The following is a 23,329-nucleotide window of genomic DNA, read 5'->3' as shown; positions in this document are numbered from 1 at the left end:
CCAAGGCGCTCACAGAGACTGATTGAACAAAGACGACGCACAGCTTCAGAGAGTAGTGGATCCCTGCCAGATAGAGCAGCGACAGACTCAGATGCAGACTCAGAAACAACTGGAGACGCAGGCCAACAGACAGACAGAAATACAGACTGACAGATAGACAGGCCACAGGAGACATCAGACTCGGACAGCAACTCAGTAGATTTACCGACAGAAGAACCACAGGAAGTACAACCCAGACAAAGCACAGATACACCACACATCCCTAGTGACAGCTCATCTAGCGACGGCTCACTCAGTAGCACATCTAGTAGCACATCTCAACAGTCACCAGAACAATGATTAAGGAATTATTCAAAGGATTGACAATGCTACTGGTGGTTAGTATGGGAGAAAATAGACGTCCAAAACATACAACGGACTGTGCAGTGGCCATGGCCGCAATAGCAACTAAACAAGGCATTCTAAACACAGGAAAAACATATAATTTGGTATACATTAAATCAAAAGCCTACAAGAACATAGGAATACAGGGAAAGCTGGGGGATTACATATTAGGCGAAGCCATTAGCATCAAATGTGAAGAGGAGGGAACACTCAACATAGAGGTAATTTGTGATAAAAGAGGATGCAGGGAAACCAAGCAAGACGTAACTGGTACAGTACATGAAGCCACAAAATGGGTAAAAATCAAACCAAGGAAAAAGAGGACAATTAGAAGCCTAGAAACAAGCAGTCACTTAGGGAGATGGGATCCCAGTACAGACCTAGCCCGCACACAAGGGTTGAAGACCAATTTATTTTACCAATGGTTGAAATTTTCGGCTAGGCAGATTAGTGAAAAGCCTTGCATAGCCTGTCACCGGAAGGGTGTGATACCTCAGGCTAAACCCCTACCTGATATCAACAACTGTTATAGGAGCCCCCAACATAACTCAGACCAAGCAGAATGCTATACACAATGTGTTATGAAAATGGCAGTAGGTGATGAAAAATATGCTGCTGACAGTAAACCTTCTCCAGTGCCTCTAAGTACAGAAGGAACCGTTCCACCTATGATTAAAATAGAGAAAGGGATGATACACCCATTCTGTATAGCTAAAGGCTTAGTAGCACAATACATAAGTGATTGGCAGGTAGGGACGACCCAGTCAAAACACCACATACAGTGTATGCAACAGCAGCAAGAATACAAACCGGCCAAAACAGCATGGAACATTACCGTCTGTCACACTCTGCCAGCAGCAGGCATACAGTGTGAACAAATAGTACCGGCCACAGGGGGGTCTGTAATTGGACTGAATCTCACCCATGCTTCATGGGTATCCACTCCAAATTTAGCTAAGGGAACGGTACCCTTGGCTGACATCTTTTGGATATGCGGACAAAAAAGGAAACTCCTGTCATCGCTGTCCCCTAATTGGAAAGGCCTTTGTGCTCCTGTGATGCTCACAGGAGCAATAACAGTAATTGAAATGCCAAATTCAATACAACCCATGCCACAGAAACTTCGTAAGAAAAGAGGAATAATGACGTTTAAAACAGACTACAACATCACAGTAAGAAACGGTATACCAGAAGGGATACCCCGACAATTAGAAGCCATAGACAGTAGCAGAGTTAAAGCAGATGAAGACGGGGATAAATGGGGATGGGCATTGGCTCTGTTCGGGGTTACTCCAAAAGTCCGTTCTAGGTTCCAGGAGGTGCAGTGGATTAATTACTTGTGGTATAATCAACAAAGATATTTGAATTGGACATTGGCAGCTGTAGGAGCCTTAACCGAACAACTGCACGCCACCTCGCTAATGACAATGCAAAATAGATTAGCTATCGAGATGATGATGGCTGATGAACAAGGAGTTTGTATTATGATCAAAGCCACCGAATGTTGCACAGCTATTCCCATGCGTACAGGGGAAGACGGAAATTTGACAGAGCTCTTAATCACACTTGAAGAGATGCAACAGGAACTATTAAGTAACTCCATAGGAGGGAGAAATGAAACTGACGATTCTGGATACATTGTAGGGAATGGAATGAATATTGGCCCACTATTTTCACTGTTTGGGGCTCTAAGGAGAGGGTGGATATCATGGAAAGACTGGTTATATCAGATAGGTGTAATCTTGGCACTAACAGGGGTGGCGGTCTTGCTGGTAATATGTTGTGGTATTCCCTTGATAAAATTTCTGGTCAATAAATTGATTTCATCCACAGTAGGACAGCTCCCACTGTTAGCCGTCCGAGCCCTAGAAGAAAGCACAAACGAAATAGACAGAGAACCAGAATATATGGAAATGGATGAAATACCAATTATCCTCCCCGACAGCCCCCAGCTACCTAATATTGTAGCGTATACCCCAGATAGGGAGGACTGGGATGGACCATGCTTGGTGATATTGTAGACGAGGAAGAAGACATGCACGCACATTTACATTCACACACATGCACCCACAACAATGAGGGATAGGATAGACAGTATCTGAAAGAATGACATGGAGCTGTAATAATGAACGTATATGTATATTAATAGGACACAGGAGTATGGCTGAGAGACCAGACTCCCCTGATCAGGGACTTATGCCTGATCTGCCTCTATCAAGTCTGATTGGACTCTCAGAACTGTTTGGAGAAGAGGATATACAGGAGGGACAGTCGAGCCATGATTGGTCGCCACAGCCGCCATCCATCCAGCAGCTAAACCAGTTGGCAACAGAAGGATCTTCATCGTTCCAGCACCTGGCGATGACGGCTTCACAGAATCTGCCTGCAGCAAGAGTCGGCCCGAGGACTCCACCATCACCTGAAGGACCCTTTGGACTCAGGAATACACCCCTTCCGCAGATGCCATGGAGACAGTCACATGTGCCAGTGGCAACGATACCCTCCAGGGGAGACAGCCTAGGTCGGCCATATGCAGCAACCGCCCGAGTGCATCCTAGACCCAATTCACTGCTAGGACCTGTCCCCAGCTTTCCACCCCCAAGGCAGGAGAGATATTCTGATCAGCCCAGTGCCTCTGGAGGAGGATCAGCAGGGGTGGACCTTAGCCAAACTCACCCACCAGGACAGAGGGGAGCTTTGTACAGGCTGCTAAATGCCCAGAGTGTCCCAACCACTTGCCCGTGCGACATCAACAATACTCCCCTCACACACAAAATGCCTTCCCCCTTGTACTTCCTGTCCCCTGGACTGCACAACCTTAATCTGGTCATGGTCACCCCACAGGACATGGCAATCTTGGTTCGAGAGCTTTGTCTTCCACAAGAGTCTGTTCCAAAAACCTTGGAGCAGCTCCTGCCCCTCACAAATCACATTCCCCATGGACTATTTGAGGAACTCATGCCACAACTGAATCAGACAGCTGCATACCTGTTAAGGATACACCGTGACAATGCCAACATCTCTTGTGCTCAGGAGGGCCTCCATACTCAACTGTGTGGTCTTCACTCTAGTATGGACATGCTAGCCAGCATGATGGAGCATATGGAGAGGGAACACCTAGGGCTGGCCACCACTACCCTGAATGTGGGCAAGAATTCTCTGGGGGCCCTGTACAACCTGGCCAAGCAGCACAAGGAGCTGGAAAGATCCATCAGAGAACTGCGCGACTGTCTGAAAGCCAGAATTCCTGATCCTTCCCCCACTACCCCTGAAAGGCCAACCTCCCCATATTCCCCAACTTCTCCCAAAACTTCAGATGCTGAGTAAATGCTGAGGAGCGCGGACTGACGTAATGGCACTGAAAACGGACGATGACCTTGGTTCTTGAGTTTAAATTGCGGACTGGTTTCAGAAATCTGAGTGTAAATAAAAACAAAGAAGGATATATGTTAGTAACGAAGGTCGGGTAAATGTCTGTCCTTACCATCATCTGCGTAACACAGATAAAGCTAAATGCATACACATAGATATCACATTGCAAAGTTAGAAAAAGGGGACCCTTACACGGCGTGTTTGGAGATTTAGTAGTAAAGATGCACCATAGGGACCCCTTTTTCTTAAATTATAGCATGCCTTAAGAGACATGCATCGCCTAAATTTGGCGTCTGGCCAAAAAGGGCATTAGAAAACAAGCTGAAAAAGAAGAAAAACAAAGTGGAAAATGTTGAGAAATGGCCTATAATGAAAACCATTATATGATTGACTAAGGCAAATGACTTAAGGACGGACATGAAGGGAAACCATTTATTGTGTTTATCATTTAACTAGATATAGCTGCGCTAACCTTAGAATAGTTTCTTGATTGGTTGACTAAATAGTGGTAACGTAGGGGTTATTTGATGCATTTAAAAAAATAAATGTGTGACGCTTTAACAAAATAATATGTAGAACCAAGTATAATGGGTTGGAGCCTCTGGTTGAGTGAGACAATAGATGCCAGAAGATGATTGGATGCACTAATGTCAATGTAAGGCCTTTACTTTGCCATGATTAAGAGGTTGATGTAACTTGTTTTATGTGGCCATTTTAAGTGCCTTGAATTACACCAAAACTCAATGTTTGAATGTCACCTTGCGTTGATATAATACAGCTAATTGATCACCTTGTGCCTTAGTATGTAGGTTCACCTGCACTTACACTTAAATATATTTACCGTGTGAAGTATCACTTATATTCATATCCGCACCAGAGTTATCAGTAAGTCGAGTGATGTGTTTTTCTTTTTTTATTATTGCAATGCACAAATGAGGATGTCTTGTCAGTAAACAACCCAAGAGTATAGTTGATGTAATGGGACTCTTTCGAGTCCCAGAGGAGGGACTGTAGAAGACTTTTTAGGTCCTTATTTGAACTATGATGAACTATCAAGTGTCCTGATCTGAACTGTATGTCCTCTGGCTGAACTAGCAGGTGTTCAACCCAAAAAAAGGGCTCTATTAGTCATTCGGTCTGTCAGGGGCTTTCCAAGGCCTCTTAGGTGCTTTCCCGCAGGCCACGTGCAGGGGGCCTCAGGCCAGCTGCACCTGTGGCCGAAGGTCTTTTAAAAAAATCAGTTGTAAATCCTTCAAGTTTTAATGGGAGCGTTTGTCACATTGAAATAATGGCCTAACACCTGCTTAGGGTTCACTAGAGGACGCTTCCAATAGAAAACCATGTTTTGGGAATAAAATAAATAAAAAAGTCGAAGGAGGAGCGATGCCCGCGGGTCTCCAATAAATAGATGAGCGCAGTTGTCATATTCAGTCTCTCTAGAGGACTCAGTTTGTATAAGCTCTGTGTCAAAGGCTTAAATAAACTTAAAAACTCTGTGCATTTTATCTTGCTTAAGGCTGAATTATTCCAAAGTGTTGTGTCCTTTTCTAGCAAATCACTTGCAATTAGTTTGTGTTATCTAAAAGAAGACATCCTGAGACGACCAAAAAGAGGACCACGACATCCCCTTCACCTGGTCGGATCGGTGCGAAGCCGCATTTAGGGAGTTGAAACGCCGGTTCTCGACTGCACCGGTTCTGGTGCAGCCCGATCCCAAGCGCCAGTTTGTTGTTGAAGTGGATGCCTCTGACTCAGGGATAGGAGCCGTGCTGTCCCAGAGCGGGGAGTCCGACAAGGTTCTCCATCCATGTGCCTACTTTTCCCTCAGGTTGACCCCAGCTGAACGGAACTATGACGTCGGCAATCGGGAACTTCTTGTGGTGAAGGAGGCTCTTGAGGAGTGGAGACACCTGTTGGAGGGAGCATCGGTACCATTTACGGTTTTCACGGACCATCGGAACCTGGAGTACATGTGGACCGTGAAGCGTCTGAACCCCAGGCAAGCCCGCTGGTCGCTGTTCTTCGGGCGTTTTGACTTCCGGATCACCTACCGCCCCGGGACAAAGAACCAACGAAGAGGAGGTCAAGACCGAGCTGTCAGACCCCCCTGAAACCATCATCCCCGAGTCCACTGTCGTGGCCGCCCTTACCTGGGACGTGGAGAAGACCGTCCGGGAAGCCCTGACACGGAGCCCAGACCCGGGGACAGGTCCGAAGAACAAACTGTACGTCCCACCAGAGGCCAGGGCTGCGGTCCTTGACTTCTGTCACGGTTCCAAGCTCTCCTGTCACCCAGGGGTGCGAAGGACCGTGGCGGACTAACCAGGAACTGGAACAGGCCCTCCGCTGCGTGACCTCCACGCACCCGATGGCCTGGAGTGACCATCTGGATCGAGTACGCTCATAATAGCCAAGTCTCATCTGCCACCGGCCTCTCCCCGTTTGAGGTGTGTTTGGGGTACCAGCCCCCATTGTTTCCACTGGTGGAGGGAGAGGTCAGGGTGCCCTCAGTCCAGGCCCATCTGAGGAAGTGCCGTCGGGTGTGGCGTACCGCCCGCTCTGCCCTGCTCGGAGCCCGGACGAGGGCTAAGGCCCATGCAGACTGCAGGCGTTCCCCGGCCCCTGCATACCAGCCCGGGCCGGAGGTTTGGCTATCCACTAAGGACATCCCCCTGCAGGTGGAATCCCAGAAACTTAAGGACAGGTACATCGGACCATTTCCAATACTCAAAGTCCTTAGTCCGGCCGCAGTGAAGCTGGCAGCTTCAGCTTCACTGCGGCCGGACACCCCGTGTTTCATGTGTCAAGACTCAAGCCCTGCCATACCTCACCACTGTGTGCCCCGGGACCAGCGCCGCCTCCTGCCCGGATCATTGACGGGGAGCCCGCGTGGATGGTACGCCGGCTCCTGGACGTCCGTCGAAAGGGCCGGGGGTTCCAGTATCTGGTGGACTGGGAGGGTTATGGCCTCGAAGAGCGCTCCTGGGTGAAGAGGAGCTTCATCCTGGACCCGGCCCTCCTGGCCGACTTCTACACCCGTCACCCGGACAAGCCTGGTCGGGCGCCAGGAGGCGCCCGTTGAGGGGGGGTCCTGTTGTGTGGGCCGCTGAAGAGGAGGTACTGCTGGCCCACCACCACAAGATGGCGCCCTGCTTGAAGTGCGGGCTTCAAGCACGAGAGGGCGTGGAGCGACCAGGAATGACAGCTGTCACTCATCATCCGTACCAGCTGTCACTCATCCACTACTCATCACCACCACCATAAAGGCCGGACTGCAACTCCACCTCCCCGCCGAGAAATCAGCTACCAATCAGGTCATTTCTCTGCTCACTCAAATCATTGAGTGATAACCTGAACTTCTTTTGCAGCCGTTATCCTGTGGTGTTCTGCCTTATCTGTGGGATTGGCATTTGGTGTGATCAGCGACGGCTTCGCCTCACACCCCAAACCAAGATAAGTGGTTAAACAGGAGCTGCACGAGTGTGTGATTGGAGGTGGAGGTTCTCCCTCCTTTACTGAACACTGACTGTGGGAGTACTGAGTGTGCGACCTCACACTCATCTGGACTGTCTCTGTTCTCTGCCAGCAGTACCGGGTCTGACTGCTGAAGACAGCGGCCAACTGGGGCGCAGGGCTTGGCGGCTCCGGTGTTCTTCAGCTCCGTTGGTGGTGGAAGCTGTGTGGATCCGGCTTCTCTCTCGCCAGGCGTCTTCTATCGTCGAGCCTGCCCACACGTCACCTGGTGTATGATTGACAGTCACTATATTGTTATTGTCTGTACGTCGTTGTGTGATTCACAACATTAAATTGTTACTTTTTGGCTTATCCATTGTCCGTTCATTAATGCCCCCTGTTGTGGGTCCGTGTCACGACACTTTCACAACACCAGGAACACGAGCGGGTTGTGATCTGTAAAAACAAGCACAGGCACGCTGGACCCACCCACATAAACTTCAAAATGTTCCAAAGCCAGGACCAAGGCAAGAGCTTCCTTTTCGATGGTAGAGTACCACCTCTGATGTTTATTAAGCTTCTTTGAAAAATAAGAAACAGGATGTTCAACCCCATCAGCACCATCTTGCATCAGGACAGCCCCTACCCCTCAATCACATGCGTCTACTGCCAACTTAAACGGCGCATCAAAACAAGGCGCGGCCAAAACAGGAGCACACACCAACACAGACTTGGTCTGCTCAAATGCAGACTGGCACAAGTCAGACCAACAAAAATCCACCTTCGGACTAAGGAGATCAGTCAATGGTGCGGCAACTGCTGAAAAATTCTTACAAAACCCCCGAAAATAACCCACCATCGCCAAATACCGACGCAACTCTGTATGCATGGTGGACAGCTAAAATAGCCTCAACCTTAGCCTGAACAGGGCTCACCTGACCTCTCCCCACCATTTTCCCAAGATAGGTCACTGTCGCTTGACCAAATTCACATTTTGAAAGATTGACAGTCAAATTAACCTCACTCAGATGTACAAACACTGAACCCACATGGTCCACATGCTCAGCCCACGTTTGAGAACAGATCACCACATCATCAAGATATGCCTCACAAAAGAGTAAACCAGACAAAACCACGTTTGTTATGTGTCGACGCGGGTTAAGGAGCGGACCTGCGTCTGACTGAACCCAGCGCTAAAATAACCAGAAAGCGGTTCCAATAACAAAACAATTTATTTTCCCCCTTTTGTGCAATACTCGGTGTACAAACATAAAACGCGTCTGTCTGGCGGAGTGAAGGACGGCGCGCTCTCCAGCGCCCAAAGGGATCGAAGCCCGGCGCCTCTGGACCCACGTTCACCGCCAAACACCCCCCAGGTGGACACGACAAACCGACTCTGTGAAGGATAGAAAAGGTGAGGTAAGTCAGCAGCTACAACTAATATCCTTCAAAGGCACACACTATCAGCAACACATTCAGGTCTGAATTTAAGCTTTATGTAAATGAGCAGCTTCTCACAACAGGTGGAGGATCATCTGTCCTCACGCCACGGCCGTGAGACGCAAGCTGCACAACTCTCACCAATATTCACATATACTGCGTAACAAAATACCAAATTACTGTTAACAATTATTCAGACAATCAAATCACCTCTGATGTGTGCTGACAGCATGTGTCCCTCACCCGTCCTCCTTCACAGGCACGATGTGTCAAACCCAGGCGCGGTCCTCAGCGTCTCACAAACGAACACCACAAGGTCGAGTTCCCGGCAATTCTGCTTGAATCACACATGGCTTAAATGCAGAACGCCATCTCATTATCTGCTTCAGCTGAAAGTCTTTAAGGTTGCACGTGAGCATCATCCACAGGTGCTGCATATCACGTTGATGAGGGTGAAGGACTCTTCTGCCAGCACCTTCTCCACAGACAATAAATCAGTTTGCATACCACCTGGAGAGCAAAGAAAAGAAAAGAACACCAAAATGTCCAGCCAAACCCCCCCAACACACAACAACGTTCATAAGCCGCTGAAACGTTGCCGGAGCATTACGCATCTCAAAAGCCATCACCGTATACTGAAGGAAATCATCGGGTGTGACAAAGGCAGAAATCTCCTGGGCCTGTGCCGTCAAAGGCAGCTGCCAGTATCCCTTTAGTAGATCCAGCTTTGTAACAAACTGGGCAGCTCCAATATTATCAACACAATCCTCCATTCGAGGCAGCGGGAAACAGTCCGGCCTCGTCACCCCATTGACCTTCCTAAAATCTGTACAAAAACGATCCTCTCCGTTGGCTTTAATGGATAAGAGACACGGCGAACTCCAAGCACTACTGCTCTTCACAGCAATACCTTGCTCCACCATATACTCCACCTGCTTCTTCAACCGGCACCGCTTGTCTGGATTTACTCTATAAGGATGTTGTTTTATGGGTTTAGAATCACCGACATCAATATCGTGACTGAGCACATGCGTCTGAGTGGGAATATCAGCGACCTATATGACCGGATCAAATTAATGACATCCCCCTGCTGGGAAAAATCAAGATGAGACAACAGCAGCGATCACAGACCACAGGTTTTGATGTCAGTAGAAATATTCGTTTAGTGCCACCGTTTAATGAGCAGGATGTTGATAAGTATTTTGTCATTTTTGAGAGAATTGCTGAAGCACTTAAGTGGCCTAGAGAGACGTGGACATTATTGTTACAGTGTAGTTTGGTTGGTAAAGCACAGGAGCCCCCATAAATATGTTACGACCCAAAAGGGACACAACATATTCACTGAGACACAGACAGCAGAGGAAAGAGTCAAATAGTCAATTTTATTAATTATTAAGAAATTCTTCGTTCTTCTTGAGTTATTTCAGTTAAATAGACTTCTTTCTTAAGGTTTCACAACAAAACCCTTACCTGCCTGTGTCCCCAAAAAAAAGCCAAAAAATACAAAAGAAAGTTGGGGCCTGGAAGGCCAGCAAAACAAAAACAACAGGTGCTGCAGTGGGCCAACCCCATACAGGGCCGTCGAAGCCGCTGCAGACACCAAAGTAACAAAAAGGCAAAAACTCCTAAACCCAATAAAAAGAAAAGCGAGAACCGGACAGCCAGTCCCACCAGGCCCAAAAAAGAAGAAAAAGTCCAAAAACATATTACAAAAAATACTCACAGGACAAACTCAAGCCTAAGCCTTGAGGCCTGCATCCTGACAGCCGGCAGCTGTGCGTACTGACGAGCCACGCCCAGACCCTGGCACAAAGTGAGCTGGAGAAAGTGAGAGAGAGCGAGAGACGCACCCGCAGACAAACCTATTTATAGGCTGACGGAGGGGGCGTTTTCTACAAAAAAATACCCACAAAAATCAATAGACAAAAAAAACACAAACATACTTATAACCTAAAAAATAAACCAGAAAAGAAAAAATATAATACAAAAATAAGAATGTAAATAATCACATGCCCAGCACGTAACACTGTGTTACAATGTTTGGAAAGAGGTGTCATTTGATTTAAATGGTTATTTGCTTTGAAGTTATTATTCAGGCCAGACTCTAACTTCACTCGGCAGAGAGTGGCGCAGCGTTTGGAGCTGTGCCAACGGAACGGAGGATGAATCTCGTTTCTTGCCCGAAACAAGACAAGAGTCCCAGTTAGTGACTTTAATCCACACAAAAGTGACTCACGATTGACATTTTTAAATGGCTTTGAAAGGGCCGCTTCTGAAAAGCAGCGAAGCAAAGAACCAACGAGGCAGCGGGTCAGAGCGCTGCTTCTTTGGTTAAAGTTTCAAGAACAGCCGCTGCAGAAGCTACGGTGGCCATACGTCCGGCTTTAAGTCGGACAGTCCAGTTTTAAAAAAGCCTGTCCTCCGTCCGACGCAGCCTTGAGTCAGATGCTCATTTGTTGTCCTTTTGAGATAATGACTAATTTGTATCTATCTAATTGTATATGATGAAAAAGTAAATAGGTCTAAATAAAAATAAATCAATCAACAATAAATAAGGAACAGGTTACATCCAGTGGTGGGCGCAGTTACGCTAATCCGCTAACCACTAATTATCGAAGCTAATGTTTTCATTATCAGATTAGCTTTTCAAATAACTTTGGAAAGCATCATCGGACCAATTATCTTCCGATAAATTTTGGTCCGATAATTTTTAGATTGCTCATATGTTTTTGCAGGTGAAGTGAATCAAGCATTAACAGCTAACTTTTGTTAAGTCTGATATCAAAGATTTCAGCACTTACCTCTTAAAGGTTTTGTAGTCAAAAAACTGCTCTATTCTCTGTAAACGGAGGAGAGCTGGTTTCAGCAGAAACTGCTCTATCCTATGCAGTCAGAGAAGAACTGATCACAAGATAATTCCTCTTGACACCATACCAACTCACCGGCAATATCACCAAAGTCATCCAGAGTCATACAGTTTTAACTTATGTTTAAAATTTTAACAAAACTAATTTCAGACAATTAACATCACTTCTGAAGTTTTATAAAGCGAAAATATCATCTATATTTTTTGTTTTAAAGTACTGCACTATTTTTAAGGTTTTAGTGTGGAGATGCTGTGTGCAGGTGGTGCATTATGGGTAAGCCCGGTACAGTCACGACAGGAGAAATGCATTTGAGACGCTCTGATCAGGCTCCACACAGACAACAGCATTATACTCTTTGTGGGACATTCCATTATTAGAGGACATTTTGGCATATACACTTCTTAAAAATAAATCTTCACTTTTAGCATCTTATGTTGTATATTTAAGACATATGGGTCATAAACTACTAAATTATATGATTTGTCAAGCTCAGCCACCAATGGTACTTTTTCCACTGCATATGTTTTATTTGCTGTGTGTATGTATCCGTGCAATCCCGTTACAAATACAATATGGTCTGGAAAAAGGATCAGATATAAATAAATAAATAAATATAATTAGAAATGCTCATATTAGGCCTATCTAATAATAATAATTATTACAAATAATCACAACAATCTAACCAAAATTAATTTATTTTCAGATGTTATTTGATCTCAACATGTATTGTGGCACACTATGCAGTAATGATGCTATTCTAACTGAAGAAACTTGCAAATTCTGGCTACTTATTTTAAATATGTAAAATATGTAAATATTTTAATTATATAAAAGATATTCATATGTAAATACAAAAAAGTACACAAATAAATTAATTTTTATCATTTAACTAAACATCTTTAATCATAAACACCCTGTTAACTATGATAATAACCATGTTATATAATTTTAGTAACAGGGTTGCATGTAACAGGGTTGCAAATCAGTGATAATACAGCATCCACCTAATGAACAAAAGCTAGCTGCTTAATTTAGCTATTTTACCAAGGTCAAGGACCAATGTAGTTTTACAAATACAGAAAATAAAGTTGAAATTATTCAACATTATTTTTAAACTATGAGTAACAGGGTTGAGTGGTTTAGCTTTACGCACTCAGTTAACCCAGAAAAGTCTGAAAATATATCAAAGATGTAACAGGGCACTCACCTTTGGTTTAGTCATGGATTTTGAAAATGTTTGGACGATGTAATTTCTTGTTTGTAATATGACATAATATTTTAACCCTTCATCAGCCAGGCAAAAATGGTATGGGGATCAGGGTTGTGTGCACATTCATGGACACAACTTCATAGCACAATAAATAGTATTCAAAATATGTTTTATTCATTTTTTTGTTTGTTTTTTACAGGTACAATAGATTCATGCAATAAAAATACAACAGAAGACAGTTAATTCAAGACTTATTTTAGATATTAAAAATGATGTAAAAGCTTGTCACCAGGAGGCAGGGACAAGAGAAAAACGTCATTTGTAGGGGTATTTTACACCTATTCAGTATATTTAATTATGTAAAGACACAATTTCTTGCCAGCAAATTATTATATTTTATTTATGACAGTTTAATTGGCAGGTTATGTGATATATTTTGTTATTTTAGACTAAAGTATTTTAAATATCAGGTGGGGGACAGCAAATATCCTCTAATTCTGGAATGTCTCATATGTCTTACGTTTTCGTCACAAAAGGGAAAGAGGGGGTACAGTTCCTTTGCTCTGCTGCTCGATTGGTGGAGAGATGGCAGTGTTTTTTTTTTTTTCTCTGTGCTTCAACGGCTTGAAGTATTTGGGATACATACTCACACACAGTGGTGCTGGATGCAACTCATGTATTATACATTAGGGGGGTGTTTATGTACCTCAAAGGGACTGCGGGCCAAGGGACAGTTGTGTGTGTGATGTTTATAAAACTCCTTTTTGTTAACTATACTTTCAAATTTGACTTATGTTTGCTTACATCATTTTGTGTTTTGGTTTGCTTTTTGCTTTTGTGTTTGATCGCTTCACTTAATTATATATTTGGAATGGAAAAATGGGAGGAATCTGTGAAGGAAAAATGTATGCTTTACTGAGGTCTGAAGGATCAGTGTAACAAGGCCAGGGTCACTCCTGGCTTGTTTGTCTTTGCTGATAAAATATGTTGAGCTCCTCCAGGTTCACGACAAAACATCTGGTCATGGCCCCGACCAGCTGAGGCCATGTTTGTATTATGGATTGTTTATACTATGGCAAGTTTGTAAGATCAGAAGACTTGGGTAGATACGTGGCATGCAGTGTCCGTTGGCTGCAGTGTCCGTGCAGCCTGGCACCTTACTGTCAGAACAGGTGCACAGAGGGCTGAGCAGGAAAGGAACCAAGGCCTTACTGAGCAACGAGCTAGGAGGAAGGAGTGACAGTGGCAGCCTCAGCAGGCATCACAGTACACGTGCAACAAATGCAGCAGAGATTGTCACTCAGGTGCAGATAGAAACAAAAGGCAAGAATTTCCTGTATTGTCAGCTGTGTCGGTAGCATGGCCCAAGCAGAGGGTCACCCCTTTGAGTCTGGTCTGCTTGAGGTTTCTTCCTTAAATCATCAGAGGGAGTTTTTCCTTACCACTGTCACCTGTGTGCTTGCTCTAGGGGTTGGTAAGGTTAGACCTTGCTTGTGTGAAGCACCTTGAGGCAGCTTTGCTGTGATTTGGTGCTAGATAAATTAAATAAATTGAAATTGAATTGAAAAAGTGTATAAAAAAACAAACAAAAAAAGAGCAAAAATACCAAAACCAAAACAAACAAACTGGGCGCTACACCATCGTCTCCCACAGATGCCAGGAGGAGTGTCCGTTGAGGTCTCTTCCAGGTGCACCTGTTTTCTGCTTCAAATGCAATTAAATCTCTCTGCATCGTAGATATCTCAGTCACTGGTGGTCCTTGCTCATCTGTCTTATTTCTCTGCTGATATCATCACAAAAATTCCACAACATAATCCAAGCTGTCTACAGTAAGGATGCAACTCTGTTGACCTTAACTAAGGAGGCGCTGGAAGGAACAATTTGAGGAACTCCTGCATCAGAATGGAGTGCAGTGAATAGTAAGGGCAGAGCTGGAAGCTGATAGGGGATCATCATCAATTTCCCAGGTGGAAGTCACTGATGTAGTCAAACAACTCCACAGTGGCAAGGCCCTGGGGGTTGATGAGATCCGTCCAGAAACGCTGAAGGCTCTGGGTGTGGAGGGACTGTCTTGGATGAGATATCTGTTGAAAAATGATTGAGGTGTGGGACAGTTCATAAGGGGTGGTCTCCATATTTAGAAAGGGGGCCAGAGAGTGTGTGCAAATTACAGGGGCATCACACTGCTCAGCCTCCATGGTAAAGTCTACTTCAGGGTGCCAGAAAGGAGGGTTCGGCCAATCGTCGAACCTCAGATTGAAGAGGAACAGTGCAGGTTCCATCCTGGCTGTGGAAAAACCAACCAGCTCTTCACCCTCACATGGATCCTGGAGGGTGCCTGGGAGTATGCCCATCCAGTCTACATGTGACTTGGAGAAGGTGTATGATCGGCTACCTCGGGAGATACTGTGGGAGGTGCTGTAGTAAGTCAGACTTGTTTCCAGTGGGGGTTGGCCTCCGCCAGGGCTGCACCTTGTCACCAATCTTGTTTGTGATATTCATGGACAGGATATTGAGGCGTAGTTGTAGTCATCACAGCTTGTGACCTCCAACAGGTCTTGCCCTAAGTGAAGGAGTTCAAGTACATTGGGGTCTTGTTCATGAGTGATGGGACAATGGGGCATGAGATTAGCCAGAGAATCAACGCATCAGGGACGGTGTTGCATTCGCTCTACCCTACTGTTGTCACAAAAGGGAGCTGAGCCAAAAGGCAAAGCTCTCGATCTACTGGTCAATATTTACCTGTGGTCATGAGGGTTGAGTCATGACCGAAAGAACTAGATCACAGGTACAAGTGGCCAAAATGGCCTTCCTCAGGAGGGTGGCGGCCGTCTCCCTAAGAGATAGGGTAAGAAGGTTGGCCATCCATGCTGAGCTGCTGCTCCTTCGTGTTGAAAAAAGCCAGTTGAGGTAGTTTGGGCATCTGATAAGGATGTCGTCTGGGCGCCTCCCTACAGAGGTGTTCCAAGCACATCCAACTGGGAGGAGACCCCGGGGAAAACACAGGACTAGGTGGAGAGATTATATCTCCACACTGGCCTGGGAACGCCTGAGTCAGAGGTGGTTAATGTGGCCCGGGAAAGGGAAATTTGTGGTCACCTGCTGTAGCTGTTGCCCACGCGACAAGGTTCCGGATAAGCGGTTGAAGATGAGTGATGAGTGAGTGAGTGATTTACAATGCTAAAATTGATGCACTGACCATTCATGGCACATTTAGCTTGATTTGGCTGATAATGCATCGATGCAGTTCTTTCTATTACTTTATAAGCAATTACTAATTTGTATCATTAACTGCTACAGCCCAAGTAAACAGCCGTGGATTGTCTTCATCCCATTAGCATATCAGTAACAAACTAAAACAGTGACATCAAAGTCTTTTCTTCCACAAAGAGACACTCTGAGCTTTTGTGCCAGTGTACAGAAGTACCTACAACCCCTGGCAAAAATTATGGAATCACCGGCTTCGGAGGATGTTCATTCAGTTGTTTAATTTTGTAGAAAAAAAGCAGATCACAGACATGACACAAAACTAAAGTCATTTCAAATGGCAACTTTCTGGCTTTAAGAAACACTATAAGAAATCAGGAAAAAAATTGTGGCAGTCAGTAACGGTTACTTTTTTAGACCAAGCAGAGGGAAAGAAATATGGAATCACTCAATTCTGAGGAAAAAATTATGGAATCACCCTGTAAATTTTCATCCCCAACACTAACACCTGCATCAAATCAGATCTGCTCGTTAGTCTGCATCTAAAAAGGAGTGATCATACCTTGGAGAGCTGTTGCACCAAGTGGACTGACATGAATCATGGCTCCAACACGAGAGATGTCAATTGAAACAAAGGAGAGGATTATCGAACTCTTAAAAGAGGGAAAATCATCACGCAATGTTGCAAAAGATGTTGGTTGTTCACAGTCAGCTGTGTCTAAACTCTGGACCAAATACAAACAACATGGGAAGGTTGTTAAAGGCAAACATACTGGTAGACCAAGGAACACATCAAAGCGTCAAGACAGAAAACTTAAAGCAATATGTCTCAAAAATCGAAAATGCACAACAAAACAAATGAGGAACGAATGGGAGGAAACTGGAGTCAACGTCTGTGACCGAACTGTAAGAAACTGCCTAAAGGAAATGGGATTTACATACAGAAAAGCTAAACGAAAGCCATCATTAACAACTAAATAGAAAAAAACAAGGTTACAGTGGGCTAAGGAAAAGCAATCGTGGACTGTGGATGACTGGATGAAAGTCATATTCAGTGATGAATCTCGAATCTGCATTGGGCAAGGTGATGATGCTGGAACTTTTGTTTGGTGCCGTTCCAATGAGATTTATAAGGATGGCTGCCTGAAGAGAACATGTAAATTTCCAGTCATTGATGATATGGGGCTGCATGTCAGGTAAAGGCACTGGGGAGATGGCTGTCATTACATCGCCAATAAATGCACAAGTTTACGTTGCTATTTTGGACACTTTTCTTATCCCATTAATTGAAAGGATGTTTGGGGATGATGAAATCATTTTTCAAGATGATAATGCATCTTGCCATAGAGCAAAAACTGTGAAAACATTCCTTGCAAAAAGACACATAGGGTCAATGTCATGGCCTGCAAATAGTCCGGATCTTAATCCAATTGAAAATGAAGAAAGAAGAAAGAAAGAAAGAGAAAGAAGAAAATGGTCCATGACAAGGCTCCAACCTGCAAAGCTGATCTGGCAACAGCAATCAGAGAAAGTTGGAGCCAGATTGATGAAGAGTGCTGTTTGTCACTCATTAAGTCCATGCCTCAGAGACTGCAAGCTGTTATAAAAGCCAGAGGTGGTGCAACAAAATACTAGTGATGTGTTGGAGCGTTCTTTTGTTTTTCATGATTCCATAATTTTTTCCTCAGAATTGAGTGATTCCATATTTTTTTTCCCTCTGCTTGGTCTAAAAAAGTAACTGTTACTGACTGCCACAATGTTTTTCTTGATTTCTTATAGTGTTTCTTAAAGCCAGAAAGTTGCCATTTGAAATGACTTTAGTTTTGTGCCATGTCTGTGATCTGCTTTTTTCTACAAAATTAAACAACTGAGTGAACAGCCTCCGAGGCCGGTGATTCCATAATTTTTGCCAGGGGTTGTACAACACTACCTGACATCAGTATTTCAATTTGGTATTACCACTCAAATGGACATTAATAAATCATGAGAATGAATGAGAGTAAGCCAATGTGTCATCTGGAAGAACTAACCGGTCTACGCTTATACAGCAGGAAGAACAAATGCATGAAGTTGACGACCAAGAAGACAACATTCCAAACCATCACGTCCAGATTGCATCTGTACAGCGTCGCCCACACGATGAAGAGGCTGCATCCTGTTCAGATTGAAGAAGAGACATAATTATTATTACATTACCACAGACATGTTATATAACAGATGAAGGATTTCACATAAACGTTGTCCAAATATAGCATTAGAAAAATCTGGTGTGATATGTTTAATGTGTGGGCAAAGTTCTCTTCTGGATGAAGTCGAGTTCCACTTTATTACTTACATGGTGCACTATCTCTGTGCAAATTCGGGTGCAGAAAGAAAAGGGGTTGGATTTAGTCACTAAATTAATAATGTGTGTCTATAGGTACACCATGACATCAATTAATGAGGTTTTTACTGAAACCACACACTACATCAAATCATTTCACTCATTAACACCCCATGTGATTTGTATGGTTGTGAGACTTGGATGCAAAATATTGACATAATATGACAAGTACATGTCTTTGGTCCTCACTGACATCCCTATTGGAAATGGGCAAGGCAGGAAGCCTAGATCCTTTCGGGGGCACATAAGACCAACAGGCCAATTATGAGCTTGGGTAGCATTTGGAGTGGTATCTCTCTAGCTTATCTAGGTTTGTTGTCTAGTAGCTATGTCTCTTGTCGATGTAGTGTGTGTGTGTGTGGGGGGGGGGGGGTAGCCTGTATGCCTGCAGCCTTGTAATACATCAGGATTCGCAGGGCTGCTGAAGTTTTCCTGCTTTTAAATTCAGATAAAACTGAAGTTATTGTACTTGGCCCCACAAATCTTAGAAACATGGTGTCTAACCAGATCCTTACTCTGAATGGCATTACCCTGACCTCTAGTATTACTGTGAGAAATCTTGGAGTCATTTTTGATCAGGATATGTCCTTCAATGCGCATATTAAGCAAATATGTAGGATTGCTTTTTTACATTTGCACAATATCTCTAAAATTAGAAAGGTCTTGTCTCAGAGTGATGCTGAAAAACTAATTCATGCATTTATTTCCTCTAGCCTGGAATATTGTAATTCATTATTATCAGGTTGTCCTAAAAGTTCCCTGAAAAGCCTTCAGTTAATTCAAAATGCTGCAGCTAGAGTACTGACGGGGACTAGAAGGAGAGAGCATATCTCACCCATATTAGCCTCTCTTCATTGGCTTCCTGTTAATTCTACAACCCCTGGCAAAAATTATGGAATCTCCGGCCTCAGAGGATGTTCATTCAGTTGTTTAATTTTGTAGAAAAAAAGCAGATCACAGACATGACACAAAACTAAAGTCATTTCAAATGGCAACTTTCTAGCTTTAAGAAACACTATAAGAAATCAAGAAAAAAAGATTGTGGCAGTCAGTAACGGTTACTTTTTTAGACCAAGCAGAGGAAAAAAATATGGAATCACTCAATTCTGAGGAAAAAATTATGGAATCACCCTGTAAATTTTCATCCCCCAAATTAACACCTGCATCAAATCAGATCTGCTCATTGACATTGACCCTATGTGTCTTTTTGCAAGGAATGTTTTTGCAGTTTTTGCTCTATGGCAAGATGCATTATCATCTTGAAAAATGATTTCATCATCCCCAAACATCCTTTCAATTGTCCAAAATATCAACATAAACTTGTGCATTTATTGATGATGTAATGACAGCCATCTCCCCAGTGCCTTTACCTGACATGCAGCCCCATATCATCAATGACTGTGGAAATTGACATGTTCTCTTCAGGCAGTCATCTTTATAAATCTCATTGGAACGGCACCAAACAAAAGTTCCAGCATCATCACCTTGCCCAATGCAGATTCGAGATTCATCACTGAATATGACTTTCATCCAGTCATCCACAGTCCACAATTGCTTTTCCTTAGCCCATTGTAACCTTGTTTTTTTCTGTTTAGGTGTTAATGATGCCTTTCGTTTAGCTTTTCTGTATGTAAATCCCATTTCCTTTAGGCGGTTTCTTACAGTTCGGTCACAGACATTGACTCCAGTTTCCTCCCATTCGTTCCTCATTTGTTTTGTTGTACATTTTTCGATTTTTGAGACATATTGCTTTAAGTTTTCTGTCTTGACGCTTTGATGTCTTCCTTGGTCTACCAGTATGTTTGCCTTTAACAACCTTCCCATGTTGTTTGTATTTGGTCCAGAGTTTAGACACAGCTGACTGTGAACAACCAACATGTTTTGCAACATTGCGTGATGATTTACTCTCTTTTAAGAGTTTGATAATCCTCTCCTTTGTTTCAATTGACATCTCTCGTGTTGGAGCCATGATTCATGTCAGTCCACTTGGTGCAACAGCTCTCCAAGGTGTGATCACTCCTTTTTAGATGCAGACTAATGAGCAGATCTGATTTGATGCAGGTGTTAGTTTTGGGGATGAAAATTTACAGGGTGATTCCATAATTTTTTCCTCAGAATTGAGTGATTCCATATTTTTTTTCCTCTGCTTGGTCTAATAAAGTAACCGTTACTGACTGCCACAATCTTTTTTCTTGATTTCTTATAGCGTTTCTTAAAGCCAGAAAGTTGCCATTTGAAATGACTTTAGTTTTGTGTCATGTCTGTGATCTGCTTTTTTTCTACAAAATTAAACAACTGAATGAACATCCTCCGAGGCCGGTGATTCCATAATTTTTGCCAGGGGTTGTAGAATAGAATTTAAAATTCTTCTTCTTACTTATAAGGTTTTGAATAATCAGGTCCCATCTTATCTTAGGGACCTCTTAGTACCATATTACCCCAATAGAGCGCTTCGCTCTCAGACTGCAGGCTTACTTGTAGTTCCTAGGGTTTTTAAGAGTAGAATGGGAGGCAGAGCCTTCAGCTTTCAGGCTCCTCTCCTGTGGAACCAGCATCCAATTCAGATCAGGGAGACAGACACCCTCTCTACTTTTATGATTAGGCTTAAAACTTTCCTTTTTGCTAAAGCTTATAGTTAGGGCTGGATCAGATGACCCTGAACCATCCCTTAGTTATGCTGCTATAGACTTAGACTGCTGGGGGGTTCCCATGATGCACTGAGTGCTTCTTTCTCTTTTTGCTGTGTATGCACCACTCTGCATTTAATCATTAGTGATTGATCTCTGCTGTCTTCCACAGCATGTCTTTTTCCTGATTCTCTCCCCTCAGCCCCAACCAGTCCCAGCAGAAGACTGCCCCTCCCTGAAACTGGTTCTGCTGGAAGTTTCTTCCTGTTAAAAGGGAGTTTTTCCTTCCCACTGTCGCCAAGTGCTTGCTCATAGGGGGTCATTTTGACCGTTGGGGTTTTTCTGTAATTATTGTATGGCTTTTGCCTTGCAATATAAAGCACCTTGGGGCAACTGTTGTTGTGATTTGGTGCTATATAAATAAAATTGATTTGATTTGATTTGAAGTTGGGGGGATGAGCTGAGATGGTACTACTCTGGGTCCCATTGCTCTGCAAGGTCCATTTGAAGCTTGGTCCTCGATCTCTTCTGAGGATCTTCAGTATTTATTATTGCTGGCACTCCCTGTGAGGTAATGTCAGTTATGTGGTCCTTTTCTCTTAGGTAGCTCATTGACCCCCAGGAGCTGGAGAAGGCCAAGCGCATAACCATGTTTCCCCTGACTGGAATATATGTGGTTATTTTTAACAGGTGGGAATGAACCGGTTGTCTGTTTGAATAGCTGCCATCCAAGAGCCAAGGCAGTTCTGTAGTGTGGCATATGTGACAGCATAAGGCAGCAGGACTCCCAGACCTAACCTGACCCGTGAACAGCTGAATTGTAAATGATCTATAACATCTGCTGAAAGCTGGATTAATGATGGATTTGTGAAAGCTGTGCTTGTCATGAAATGAGGGAAAAATATACTAATTTACTTTTCTGATTGTCTAACAGTCATACCACAGTCATACATTCACACATGCCAGTAGGAAAATCTTGTATGAATTTAGCCATGAATGAGTGAATGTGGTCTGTGAGAAAGAGAGCATTAATATGTTAGACAATTATTTATTTCAAATTTAGAATGTTAGCAGGGGTGGTGGCCAAGTGGTTAGTGCGCTTGGTTTTAGAAGGAAGGTTCCCAAACCTCACTCCCAGGGGGAGGTGATGGTCTAGTGGTTAAGCGTTGGGTTTGTTGGATTATTATTATTATTATTATTATTGTTATTATTATTATTATTATTACCCAACATGACAGTTACAGTCACAGTGCAGAAATAAACGTTGTTGGAGTCATTGGTCAGCAGGCACTCTGCTCTGTGTGAGTCTGATCCTGTCAGATCTTGAAGCTAAGGAGTTTGGTGCCTGGTTAGTACTTGGATGGGAGACCTCTTCAGAACATCAGGGGCTGTGTGTGTTTCCCCGATAAACTGGAGTTGCATCATGAAGGGCATCCAGCGTAAAATATGTGCCAAATACCAATGTGGATATGGCTGTATCCGCTGTGGCAACCCTGACAAAATGGGAGCAGCCCATTGGTCAGTTATAATAGTAATTATAATTATTGTAAAGCAGTTTTCACAGATCACAAATTCTGACCTGTCCCCACACACAAAAACACTGGTGATCAAGTGTGTGCTCACTGGTATCGGACGTAATCTCAGTTTTGGCAGCACGGAGGCTTAGTGGTTAGCACTGTTGCCTCAAGGCAAGAAAGTCATGGGTTCGATTTCCACCTGTGGCCTTTGTGTGTGGAGTTTGCATGTTCTTCCTGTGTTTGTGTGGGTTTCCTCCAGGTGCTCCGGTTTCTTCCCACATCCAAAGACATGCAGCTTAGATGGATTGGAAACTTTTTAATTGTTCAGGTTTCCCTTGCAAAAGAGGTCTTGATGTCAGTGGGACTAACCTGATTAAATAAAAGTAAAAAAAAATAAAAATTGGTTGGTCAAATTGCCAGCTAGTATGTGGGAAGAATGCTGAGCCTAGTTGCAACCTATGGTTGTAACTCCAGGGATCATCCTTTTCATTAAATTTTCACAACCAAACTGAACAGACAGAAACATTTTGCACTTGGATTATAAGTGTTGGTTACATGTTCACCATTTATGCCGAAATATCTATTCTGGGCCACAAGCCTCACCTGGAGCTGGAGCGATGCCTTCTGACCTGTCAAAGGCCCTCTTTATTTACTGTGATGGGCTCAAATCCTTCAGGATAAAGGAAAGTTCATCTTCTTTCTTGTCTTTCACACTGATGTTTGACAGTGTATTCCTGCCTGACAGTCGCTCGTACTGATTTTTAACTTATTTTATCCACAGCTTTGCTGCTCTGGGCTTGATTTCCTGTTTATATGTGACATCATGAAGACGAAAATCCCGGAGCAGAATTTTTTTTACAAACAAGACT

At 43.8% G+C, this 23,329-nt stretch overlaps 1 protein-coding gene across 2 annotated transcripts in view; it reads right to left on the bottom strand.

Moving 5' to 3' along the window:
- Positions 1-23,329, bottom strand: part of LOC117513709 (blood vessel epicardial substance-like) — a 121,328-nt gene that overhangs the window by 48,691 nt on the left and 49,308 nt on the right. For both annotated transcript variants that reach the window (XM_034173952.1, XM_034173950.1), the window contains one exon: positions 17,964-18,088. In XM_034173952.1, coding sequence (XP_034029843.1) covers positions 17,964-18,088 — 125 coding nt within the window. The remainder of the gene's footprint in view (positions 1-17,963; positions 18,089-23,329) is intronic.

Source organism: Thalassophryne amazonica, chromosome 7, assembly GCF_902500255.1.
Source record: "Thalassophryne amazonica chromosome 7, fThaAma1.1, whole genome shotgun sequence".
Classification (NCBI taxonomy): Eukaryota; Metazoa; Chordata; class Actinopteri; order Batrachoidiformes; family Batrachoididae; genus Thalassophryne; species Thalassophryne amazonica.
Note: the sequence above shows the minus strand (reverse complement) of the source record. Positions and strands in the feature narration are given on the sequence as shown.